Source organism: Mesoplodon densirostris, chromosome 3, assembly GCF_025265405.1.
Source record: "Mesoplodon densirostris isolate mMesDen1 chromosome 3, mMesDen1 primary haplotype, whole genome shotgun sequence".
Taxonomy (NCBI): Eukaryota; Metazoa; Chordata; class Mammalia; order Artiodactyla; family Ziphiidae; genus Mesoplodon; species Mesoplodon densirostris.
Window position 1 is genome coordinate 53518261 of NC_082663.1, and position 13267 is coordinate 53531527.

The window sequence follows — 13267 nt, forward strand, 5'->3', positions numbered from 1 at the left end:
ATTCCATGTCACAAATTTAACATAATCAGTAGACCTAAAAACCTACACTGCCAGATGTCTTTTTTAAAGCATGTTTTAAATTATTAGCAAGATACCATCTGATACTTATTCATTAGTCCTTTTCATTCATTCTTTTAGGGAAAAGTACAGCTATCTTCTTCCTTATAACCACTTTGCAAATTGAGAAGTATCTCAGTGTCACATAAAAAGTGTTTTAGCAACATTAGCTCATAGGATATAGCTAAGTTTTCCAAGCCCTTTTCTAAAAACAGTTATTTAAAAGGCTATGTTCTTGTGTGAAACAAGGTTAAATTTAAAAAGCAATAATTTCACTTTGTTCAATGGAAAATTTTAGCTCTCCTTTAAAAACACTACAGTTATAATAGTTACTTAAATTTGACAAATTGCAAATACGGAATGACAGAATGGTATTTCTAAATTTTTAATAAAGTATATCTCAAATTTGTCATACAAGTCAATCCCTATCCCATTTTGTTTTCTCTTAACCACAGCACAAATATAACTTTAATTGGTTATTAGCAATACTACTATATAGATGGTTCAAGAAACAGAATTTTTAGAATAATAGGACTTCTTTAAAATGATTTTAACATTTTATTGCTGTCTATACTGATCATATGTGTAATGCAAATAATGGCTTATAGTAATTATAAAGCATTCCAGAATTACAGACCAAGACTATATACTTGAAAAACCTGCTTTACATAAACCATACAATAATATTTAGGCTTGATACAGAAATTCAGTGCCAGAAGGCAAATCCAAATAGACTGTATTTAAAACCTCTCTCTGTGAAGTTTGACATTTCCCAGAGGGAACTAGCAAGCGCAATCTTAACTAATAATTAGTGAAAGAATACAACCACAAATAGTAATAAGAGCCTGAGAAAAGTATTTCTTAAAAAAATAGTAACAAACAGTACTATCACGTATGTTATAATCAAGTCTAAACGCAATTTTTAAATTGTGTTTTAGAAATATGCTAGGAATGTGAATTTAAAAGTTAAGCAAAATTGGTAAAATAAACAATTTACAAGGAAAATGCAAGTTTACATGTTAGTGTTAGACTTTTTTTTTCCAATTACCTAGTAGAGAAATAGTTCAAGGGCTCACAGGCAAATGTAACACCTTTTTTATTTTTCACATTTATTGCAATCAGTCAAATGTTAATTTAATTCAGAAGTATTAACTTATATGCACAAACTACACTTGTAACAGCATGACCTTTTACTTGAAAAATAAAGGATGTAATATTACTTATTTACACACTGCCCATAATACTGATGGGTTTTTTTTAATGCTTTGTTTTCTAAAAGTTTTGTTGTTTTTAAACAAAAGTACATTTGAAGAGACTGAACCAAAACAGTGCCACCCAGGAGACACATCTTATCATCAGACATCAATGTCCTCTAGCGTTTCAAATAATAAGATTTAGGATTTAACCTCATCCTAAAGTATAAAGAGCATTTAAAAAGAAAAATAAAAACCATAAAATTCAATCTAGGTATGTTTAAATATAAATCGTACTGCCATAATAAGGGAGTTTCCTTAAAAAATGAAAAACAGTAAAGAACACAAACTTTTTAAACTTCTACTCAACACTGCATGATAAATGTGATGTAAACTTTTTGAACATTTCTTTTCCTTAGACATGTTTCTCAAACAACTTTTCAAGGCTTTGTCATGAAAAGCCTTGACCACATTTTATTGTTAACATAAATACACTTATTTTGGGAAAACTTTTTTTTTTTTTTTTTTTTTTTTTTTTTTTGCAGTACACGGGCCTCTCACTGCCGTGGCCTCTCCCATTGCGGAGCACAGGCTCTGGACACCCAGGCTCAGCGGCCATGGCTCACGGGCCCAGCCGCTCCGCGGCACGTGGGATCCTCCCGGACCAGGGCACGAACCCGCGCCCCCCTGCATCAGCAGGCGGACTCCCAACCACTGCGCCACCAGGGAAGCCCAGGAAAACATTTTAAAGTAATTGTAATAAGCATTTTCCACTGCATAAATAACTTCTCTGTGGTAGAGGTAGTTTTCTACTTATATCTCTACCTTTTATGTAAAACCAACCCTCGTTTCTGTGTGTAACTTACTACATTTTACCTATAGTCATTCTCACTGAAGATGCACTGTTATTTTTAAAAGACACAATGCTAAGTACTTTAAATATACTGAAAAACAGAAGGACAAATTTAGAGCTCTGACCTGGGAAATAATACATTCAGGTTCAGCCCTGCAAATGGGTCTTTCATAAGTGAAGATCAACTAGAATATAACTGACTTTCACAGTTTTATTATTAATTGTTCTTCAGTGTAGTACTAATCGAACATCAGGCCTAGTTAGATTACATTTCATTCTGACTCACTGGGTTTTATACAAAAGGCTTTAGGAGAGCTTTAATAAAACACTATAAAATATTAATTTCTATAGCTCATAGTTCTTAGCATTAAAGCTGTTCTGTTATACTGAACGTTAAAGTAATCCTATTACGCAAAGATGCAGTTTGAATTGTATTTCATTAAGTCACTGCCAGTTTTGCTACTAAATACTGCCAAAATCCAGTGAAAAGCCAAGTTGAAGAAGCCATGCTTCACTTGCTTCATACAGAGGTTCCATTAGGCACTCAGTTGGCTATCCTTTTTCCTTTGAAAGAATAAACTTTCACCTACTCTTTGTGACTACTTCTTTCCCAATATATGGGTCACATGTAATCTGAAAAAATTAAATAACAAATGTACGTTAAAAAAAATGTATACCCAGTAAGTCCCTATTTAATCCAATTTAATCTGCTCCATCAGATATTTAAATTTTACTACAGAGTTTTTTAAAAGCAATATTGTACTGAATTCCCAAACTAAAATTCCTTTTATATATACATCGTAAATTAACTACCTTTGAGATGTATAATTTCTTACATCATATTATGTGCAAAATAACTCTTAACCAAAACTTTAAACAACTGCATTTAAAATCAGGCAACATCCAATACTCCAGCAGCCACAAGTTGCCGTGAGAGCCAGTCCAACCCTTCGTATAGTCCCATACCACTTCGAGCATCACAGCCCTGAATATACCAGCTTCGGCCACAGCACAATTTATGGAGACTAAGAAGTTCAGTGATTTCTTCTACTGACAGAGCTCCAACAACATCCTGAAAGATACATACACATCAGAATTTTAATCAGTCCATCAAAATTATCATATTTGTAATTATTGTTATTTATTTACAGTTCTATTGGTACCATTCCAACAGAAGCCTATACTAAAGTTAAAACCTAAATTCAACTTTCAGTAATTATTTTGAGATTAATGAGAAAAAATTTGAGTTTTGGTTATAATATAGACAGTCTGTAAGAAGTCTTGCAATGAAATCAATAAAGCCTGTGCCCCCTGAATGAAAAAACTGCTGAGGTCATTATAAGGCATCAATTTAAAAAAAAATAATACATGCACATTGTAAGAAATGGCTTTTACATACAGTTTATATAGTAAAGAGTTTATTAAACTCTCCACGGAATTCCCTGGTGGTTAGGACTCAGCACTCTCGCTCCCGGGGGCCCGGGTTCAATCTCTGGTCAGGACACTAAGATCCTGTAAGCCACGTGGCACAGCCAAAAACAAAAAAACAAAAAAACCTCTCCAAATACCTCTGAATACCCCTTCTTCCCAGAAGCAACTATCAGTAAAAAATAAATAAATAAATAAAAATTTTTTAAAAAAGCTCTCCTTCTTCCCAGAAGCAATCATCAGTAACAATTTCTTTCATATTTTTCAGAAAACTTCCACGCACACTCACGCAAATAAACAGGAACATACTCTTTTTTTGTTTTTTACTTAACACATATCTTGAAAATAAAGATATCTTTCCATTATCAGGACAAGCAGATTTTCCATATTATTATTATTATTTTTTTTTTTTTTCTTTTTGCGGTATGTGGGCCTCTCACTGTTGTGGCCTCTCCCGTTGCGGAGCACAGGCTCCGGACGCGCAGGCCCAGCGGCCATGGCTTACGGGCCCAGCCGCTCCGCGGCATATGGGATCCTCCCAGACCGGGGCACGAACCCGTATCCCCTGCATCGGTAGGCGGACTCTTAACCACTTGCGCCACCAGGGAGGCCCTTCCATATTATTTTTAACATCTGTATTGCATTCCACTGTAGGTGCAACATAATTTTCTTAACCAGTCCTATACTGAATATTTAGATTGAAGATGTGTGCTTACGTGCTATTACATATGCATACACATTCATATAAACATGTATTTTTACATACATACATTTACAAAATTATCTCTAAGATAACCTTAGGATATCTGTCTGCAGAATACATTACTAGAGATAGAATTACAGGGTAAAAGGGTATATGCACCTAAAACTTTGACAAAGTACTGCCATATTGCCCTCCAAGAAAATGTCTCCATTGAATAACCACACCAGCAGAGTATGCAGGTCTGAGGATTATCAAACATTTTCATCTTTAACAATATGATAGGTGGAAAATGGTATTTCACTCTGTCTTATTTGCATATCTTTAATCATAAATAAAGTGAAGTATATCAGCTCTTAATGGTTTGCTTTTTTTTTTTATTAAGGGGAAATTCCCTGTCCATCCTACTCTTCCTTCTTATGACATCTAAGCCCCCCTATTGCACTAAAGAAAAGCATTCTCATCCTCCCAGAAGCTTAGTTCCAAAATCTAAGAATCTTCAGCTACTCACCGTCCTTCATCCTCTCCGTTCGGTCACCAAATTCTAACTATTCTATGTCCATAACGTTTCTTCAGTCTGCTTCTACCCTTCCATTCCTTTAATTCAGGACCTTGTTAACTGTCACTTGAATTACTGCAGCAATTTACTGCATCTGCCTATCTCTACTCCCTTGCCCCTGATTAATTCTACATCCTACCCCCAAAATTACAATCCTAAAACACTAATATGATCTTATCACCAACTTTTAATGGTTCTCCTTTACTCAGAATATAACCTAAATTTCTCAGCCTGGCCCTGTCAGGCCTTTATCACACAACCTCCTGTTACTCTAGGATTTCTTCATCCTCTACCCACCCCTCACATACAGATCTCCTTGATGCTCCCTAAAAATACTTTTTCCTGGGCCTCCCTGGTGGCGCAAGTGGTTGAGAGTCCGCCTGCCGATGCAGGGGATACGGGTTCGTGCCCCGGTCTGGGAGGATCCCATATGCCGCGGAGCGGCTGGGCCCGTGAGCCATGGCCGCTGAGCCTGCGCGTCCAGAGCCTGCGCGTCCGGAGCCTGTGCTCCGCAGCGGGGGAGGCCACAACAGTGAGAGGCCCGCATACCGCAAAAAAAAAAAAAAAAATACTTTTTCCTGCCTGCAGCGTTCTTTCCTTCAAAAATTAACTCAAAGTCTTATCCATAATTTCAACTCTTATAGTTTCAATTCAAATCCTACTTTTTACAAATCTTACAAAATACCACCTTTAGAACTACTCTCCAATTTTCCTTAACATTGTTAATATTACTGAAGTCACCAATTTTCTTTGTATTAAAAATATACACTTAACATGCTTACCTAAATACACAGGAGTTTCTAGTGAGCATCAACTACTTTATTTTCTTCTGTATACTCCAAGGTACCAAGTACAGCACCTTCCATATAGATTGTACTCAAAATACAGAGCAGAAATTTTATATCTACTGAATTATTTCCCTTGAAATCTTAACAGCTACTTACAATGTGGAATGCTAAAATAAATATTCTGAAATAAAAATGTGTTACCTGTTTGTTAGCAAAAATCAGTAACAAAGCATCTCGGAGTTCTTTTTCTGTTAACAACTTTGCAAGTTCACTGTGTGCTTCACTAACTCTGTCTCTGTGACTGCTATCAACAACAAATACAACAGCTACCAAAAAAAGAGAAAAATATTCATTTAGTCACTTGTTAAATTTCAGTAAACGGACTAAATATTTTAATGTTCTCATTAATATATTATGGTTAGTCTACCATCATTATTTTCACAGAAAGGCTGCTTATTACAGGAACACCTAGCAATAATTAATGATATAATCTCAAACAGTTCGCCTAACTTTTCAGCTGTTGTTTCCCCATCTGTAACAGGATTTACAATGCTTGCCTACCAAACACAGATTGTTGTGCATATCATTTAATATTTTTCTCTTAATGAATGAAAATGTAGCTCTTATGATCTACCTACTGATTTTATTTCTTTGATTACTACTTGATTTACCAAAAGATAGTGTTTTAAAAATAAATAAATCACCATCTTTATCTCTCCCAAGTATTCTCTCTAGGTGCCCGGCACAGCACTTTCCACAGACTGTACTCAAAATACACAGCAGAAACTTCATAAATATCTACTGAATTAATTCTCTTTTGAAATCTTTCCAGCTACCTTATGGTAGCTAAACATCCCAGACTTTCAACCATTCCTCATGTTCAAAATTCCAATTTGTCCCCTAAATCACTGTCTCATACTAAACTTAATATCAAGAATCCCAAAGTAAAAATTATCTAGTCTTTCTTCTAGGTGGAAAATAGGATGACATATGGAACAGGTAGCATGAACATAATAAGCTTTATGTTGGGGTACAAGAGGCAAAGTGTAGAACGGGGCCCAAGTGTGAATAAATGCTAAGTGGAATATATGTGATATAACACAGTTTGGTCAAAAGCAAACCACTGTAACTTCTTCTGCAGATAACAACTAATTGTGAATAGAAATGAAGGAGTGGAGCTATTGAGAGATTATAATGGGATAACTGTTGAGTTGAATTTAATTGAATAGAGCAAGAGAACTATATACCACAAATTCTACCCTATAACACAATATTGCCAGTGATCATGCTCATATGAACACTAATAATATACTTTAACTGTTAAGAGCAGCAAGAGGAAAGTACCGTTAATTACCTACATATATAACATAAATTTGGTCTTTATGCTAAATTATGGTTTTTCATGAAATAAACCAGAGTACATAACCCAGTCTATCCACCCTAATTTTCTTAATAATGTGGAGCTTGCTACCAATATTTAAAGGTATAGTCACATTTTTAATCAATGCTAAAATATCAGTTTTATTAGCTAAATCAATGAATTGAAAACTGAACTGGCATCCTAAAAATCTGAAAAATTAAGATGTAATTTTTACGCTCTTACCTTGGGTATTGAGGTAATAATGTTTCCACAATGGTCTTAATTTATGTTTTCCACCTACATCCCAAATGGTGAACTTTAGATTTTTATATTCTACAGTTTCCACATTAAAACCTGTTTTTAAAAAAACTTACTTTAATATTGAACTTACATTTACACACCAAACACAGGCAACCCTGTTTATAACTGTGACTTACAAATTATCTGCATACAGCACTATCTACTGCTCCCCAACCAACTCCACTCGTGATAAACATGTGTGGGGAAATGTATACCTTTAACCAGGGTTAGCCCTCTAATCCACCAGAGTCCTTAAGACCTTGACACCCAAGTACCAGATCTGCATCACTACCCAAATCCTTAGCAGGGTCATCAATCCTTTATTCCTTCCAACTGTCCCAACAATATTCTGTTCCTTCTTGCTATCCTCCCCATCCACATTTCAATCCCACAGCCACTGAATCTTGCATTTTTTCTCTGAAATGCTGGTGTCTTAGAGCCAATCTCCAAACCAGATTGACATAAAATAAGTCCCAAAGAACTCAGCTGTAAGCTAGGGTTTGTCTGTAAAATGTCCATTAAGGTAAAAGCAATACTCATACTTACCAATTGTTGGAATAGGCTGCATGAACTCATCCTGTTTTAATTTAAACAAAATAGTAGTTTTTCCAGCACCATCTAATCCTAACGTAACAACTCGAATTTCCATTTTGGGTCCAATGTGAACTCTATTGTCCTATAATTTTTAAAAAAATTAATCTTTTTATTTTGATATGGAGTTAAAAGTATTAGTACTTACACTTTTATTTATAAAATACCTTTGTTAATTATTGTGTCTCCTACTCATTCCTTAATCCATTAAAATCAAAGTTATAGTCCCCTATTAAAATACCCTTATTCTAATCTTTAGAAAGAGGAAATCAATCCTCATTGCTTTGCTAAATCTTAGCTTAGTAAAACTTACTACTTACTTTGTTTTTATATAAGTTAAAAAAAATACACATACCCACTTATTTTTCCCAGATTTTCTAACTCAACTGAATCTTCTTTAAATAAGATTTTTCATTCTGTGTTAAAGATATTAATTAAAAATGAAAAGTGATACTCACTTCCCATAAATATCCACTGTTAACAATTTCACATATATCCCTCAAGATATCTTCCTGTGCAAACATTGGTTGACATACACAAAGCAGATATAATTAAAAAAAAAATACACACTGCAACTACTTTTTACACTCAGTAGTACATTATGGAATCCTTTCATTTCAAAACATATAGACCTACCTTTTTCTTTTAATTGCTTTATTATATTCCATGTACCACAATTTAACCAATCACCAACTGAGAGATATTAGGTCATCTCTGACTTTTTGGTATTACAAATAATGCTGCAATGAACATACTTGTATATATTGCTAGCTGCATGACCTCTCTGCCTGACTTCTCCCATCTGTAAAATGGGGATTAAAAATTGTACCAAACTTACATAGGATTTTTGCAAGGATTAGTTTTTTAAAAGACATGTAATTTGAACTAATGGAGTTAGAGGAGGAAAAAGAAAAAAGAATGAAGAAAAGTGAAAAGACCCTAAGAGACATATGGGAATGGGAGTCCCAGAAGGAGGATACAGAAATAAAGGGGCAAAGAGATCTTACTTGAAGATACAATGGCTGAAAACTTCCCAATCTGAGGAAAGAAATGGACATAAAAATTCTAGAAGCTCAATTCCAACTCAGATAAGTCCAAAGAGACCCACACTGAGACACATTATAATCCAACTGTCAAAAGTCAAAAACAGGATAATCTTGAAAGCAGCAAGAGAAAAGTGACTCATCACATAAATTTGATTATTAACAAATTTCTCAGCAGAAACACTGCAGGCCAGAAAGAGTGGGATGATACATTCAAAGTGCTGAAAGAAAAAAACTGTCAAACAAGAATGCTATATATGGCAAAACTGTCCTTCAGAAATGAAGGAAAAATCATGACTTTCCCAGAAAAACAAAATCTGAGGGAGTCATTACCACTAGACCTGCTCTATAAGAAATGCTAAAGGAGTCCTTCAAGTTGAAAAGAAAGGACACTAGACAGCAACATGAAGCCATATGAAAATCTAAAATGGTAACAATAACTACATGGACAAATAGTTACCTGTATTATAATTTGGGTGCCTAAATTTAATTCTTCATAGAATTGAAATAACAAACACATGAAAAAAACTATAAGCCTGTGCTAATAGGTGTACAATAAAGATGTAATTTGTGACATCAATAACATAAAGTACAGGGGGATGGAGCTGTGAAAGAATAAGAGTTTTTGTATGCAATTGAAGTTAAACTGCTATCAGTTTAAAATAGAATGTTATAACTAAGATGTTTTATGTAATTGCAATGGTAACCACACACAAAAAAAAATCCACAGAATATACACCAAAGGAAAAGAGAAGGGAATCAAATATGACACTATAAAAAAATCAATAAAACACAAAGGAAGGCAATGAAAGAGGAAACGTGAAACAAAAAAAACTATCAAGTTATGCAGAAAACAATGAACAAAATGACAACAGTATTTACCTATCAATAATTACTTTAAACAGACTTAACTCTCCACTCAAAAGACACAGTTTGACTAAATGCGTGAAAAACCAAGATCCAAAAATATGCTATCTACAAGAGACTCACTTTATAGCTAAGGAAATACATAGTCTGAAAGCGAAAGGATGGAAAGAGATGCAAATCATACCCAAAAGAGAGCAGGGGTGGCTATCCTAATATGAGACAAAATAGATTTTTAAGTCAGAAACTGTTATAAGAGACAAAGAAGTTCATTATATAATGATAAAAGGGCAAATATAAAGAATATATAACAATTATAAATACTTGGATTATAAGTAAATGAATTAAAGCCCTAAACATAAGAACGAAGGCTATAAAACTCCTAGAAGAAAACACAGAAGAAAGGCTCCATAACATTGGATTTGGCAATGATTTCCTGGATATGACATCAAAAGCACAGTCAATAAGAGCAAAAATAAACAAATGGGACTAGATCAACCTTTAAAACTTTTGTGAATAAAAGGACACAATCAGTAGAGTGAAGAAGCAAACTACAGAATGGGAGAAGATACTTGCAAATCATGTATCTGATAATAGATTCATATCCAGAATATAAAAAGAACTCCAACAACTCAACAACAAAAAAATCAAATAACTCAATAGAAAAACAGGCAAACGACTTGCACAAAATTCTCCAAAGAACTGGCCAAGAAGCATATAAAAAAGATACTCAACATCACTATCATCAGAGAAATGCAAATCAAAACCACAATGAGGTATCACCTTACACCAATTAGGATGGCTACGAGTGTAAGTCATCCTGTTTTACTATCAAAAAAAAACCCCCAGAACAAACAGAAAATAACAAGTGTTGGTGAAAATGTGGAGAAATTGGAATCCTCATGCACTTTTGGTGGGATTTATATAATATGATGCAACCACTATGGAAAACAGTATAGCATTTCCTCAGAAAATTAAAAATAGAACTACCATATGATCCAGTAGTCCCACTTCCGGGAATTTATCCAAAAGAATTGAAAGCGAAGCCTCAAAGAGATATCTGTACACCCATGTTCATAGCAGCACTATTCACAATAGCCAAGAGGTGAAGTAACCCAAATATCCATCGACAGATGAATGGATACACAAAATGTGGTATATACAAACAATGGAATATTATTTAGACAAAATAGAAGGAAATTCTGTCACATGCTACAACATGGGTGAACTTTAAGGACATAATGCTAAGTGAAATAAGCCGGTCACAAAAAGACAAATACTATATGATTCCACTTGCATGATAAATTTAAAGTAGTCAAATACAAAGAAATAGAAAGTAGAATGGTGGTTACCAGGAGCTAGTGAGAAGGGGGGAATAGGGGAGTCATTGTTTATAAGGTATAGTTTCAGTTTTTCAAGATGAAAAATTTCTGGAAATGTTTCACACAATGTGAACATACTTAACAATACTGAACTAAACACTTAAAAAATGGTTAAGATGGTAAATTTTATATTATGTGTTTTTCACCATAATAAACAAATGTTCATCCTCACAATAAAGTACCTTGCAGCTGTAAAAGGGAACAGAAAATGTCACTATATACTGCTATGGACTGACCTCCAGGATGTATACTTCAGTGAAAAGTACAAGGTGGAGAAGTGCATACAGTATTCTACCTTTAAATATGGGGAGTGTGCATGCAAATATATTTCTCTATTTTTTTAAAAATGATGAATAAAACTAAGAAAAATTCTTAATGGTTTTCTATGGAGAAGGGAAGAAAAGGGTGGCAGGGTCAGGAATGTAAGTTAGATTTCTCTGAATGAACCTTGCTTTGTAGATTTGATTCTGGACCATGTGAATGTTTCACATAATTATAAAACAAGACTAAAAAGGTTTTAAAAGCCACTCCCTAGGACTTCCCTGGTGGCGCAGTGGTTAGGAATCCTCCTGCCAATGCAGGGGACACGGGTTCGAGCCCTGGTCCGGGAAGATCCCACATGCCGCGGAGCAACTAAGTCCGGGCACCACAACTACTGAACCTGCGCTCTAGAGCCCGCGAGCCACAACTACTGAAGCCCACGCGCCTAGAGCCCGTGCTCCGGAACAAGAGAAGACACTGCAGTGAAAAGCCCGCGCACCACAACAAAGAGGAGCCCCCGCTCGCCGCAACTAGAAAAAGCCTGCGCACAGTAACCAAGACCCAATGCAGCCAAAAAAAAAAAAAAGCCACTCCCTAAAAATAGAGAGCAAAATGGAATACACGTACCTTTTTAAATTAGGGGGAATCCGCTTGAAAAGAGACCAAAACATATCAACCAAATGCCAAATACACACCTTGCTGGATTTTGTCTCAAACCTAAAAAAAATTTTTTTAACAATCTGGGAAATCTGAATACTAACTGGATAATGGATAATATTAGAGATTTATTATTCAATTTTTTAGGTGTGGTAACGGTATTTTGGTTGTGTTTTGAAAAAGAGAACAGAACCCGTGTTTTAGAAACACGTGAAAATATTACATAGATGAAATGATATATTAGGATGAAATATGTTGGGATTTGTTTCAAAATAACCTGGGAGACTGTAGGTAGAAAGAGACTAGGGGAAAGGGTAGATGAAATAAAAAGTTTTTAATTGCTCAAGTAGGTGATAATACAGGGAGACTCATTATACCACCTTCTATTTTCCACTGATACAGTCATTTTTTCCCCCTAATTCTGTGGTTCATTCATTTCTTAGTTGTCTCTTAGTTGATTATCATAGAATGTAATACAATTATGATTTGTTCAAAAACACCTAAAAACGAAGTATAGAATATATTACCTTTGTAAAAGTGACAGGGATGCTGGCATCTAACTGAATGTGATCTGCAACCTCTGTAAACTGCTGCTGCTGCTTTTGCAATGTTTCCAGTAACCTTGTAATTTCTTGTTTTGCTAAGACAACTCTACAATCATCCTAGAAAAGGGAAGACAGTATTTCTTATAAACTTTTTAACGAAACAACGAAAAAAGAGATATCACTAAAACTCAAGAAAAGCTCATTTAACATTACAGTACTGAAAGTTAACTTATGTATAAATTTGACTAAGTTAACAATAATCAGGCATTAATAAATAATTTAAGAGCCCATCAATAGAAGAATAGATAAGTAAAGTATGGCATATTCACAAATGCAACACAACCAAAATGAATGGTTGAATGAACTACAGGTTCATTCAGGTAAGAATGAACTACAATTACATGTGATGATATGAATTTCACAAACATACAGTAAGGGAAGAAATGACATGAAGAGTTTATAATGCATGATTCCCACTTTTATTAATTACCAAAACAGGTCAAAACAAGGTATATATTAGAAATCAGGATAGTGGTTTATCCTTAGGAGGAAAGGTGCGTAGTTACTAGAAGAGTCTGAGGGGCTTCTGGGGTTGGTAATGTTCTGTTACTTGATCTGGATGCTTGTTACACAGTAATGTCCAGTCTGAAAATTCAGCAAGCTGAACACTTATGCACATATTTCTG

The 13267-nt window shown here is 34.7% G+C and overlaps 1 protein-coding gene across 1 annotated transcript in view; it reads right to left on the reverse strand.

Moving 5' to 3' along the window:
• Window positions 1-1056: 1056 nt before the first annotated feature.
• The window catches only part of TRIM23 (tripartite motif containing 23), a 38265-nt gene continuing 26054 nt past the window's right edge, over window positions 1057-13267 (reverse strand). Inside the window, exons 7-11 of the mRNA XM_060092950.1 lie at window positions 12564-12698; window positions 7785-7914; window positions 7182-7292; window positions 5780-5904; window positions 1057-3175 (exon numbers count right to left, since the gene is read on the reverse strand). Coding sequence (XP_059948933.1) covers window positions 2996-3175; window positions 5780-5904; window positions 7182-7292; window positions 7785-7914; window positions 12564-12698 — 681 coding nt within the window. The 3' untranslated portion in view covers window positions 1057-2995. The remainder of the gene's footprint in view (window positions 3176-5779; window positions 5905-7181; window positions 7293-7784; window positions 7915-12563; window positions 12699-13267) is intronic.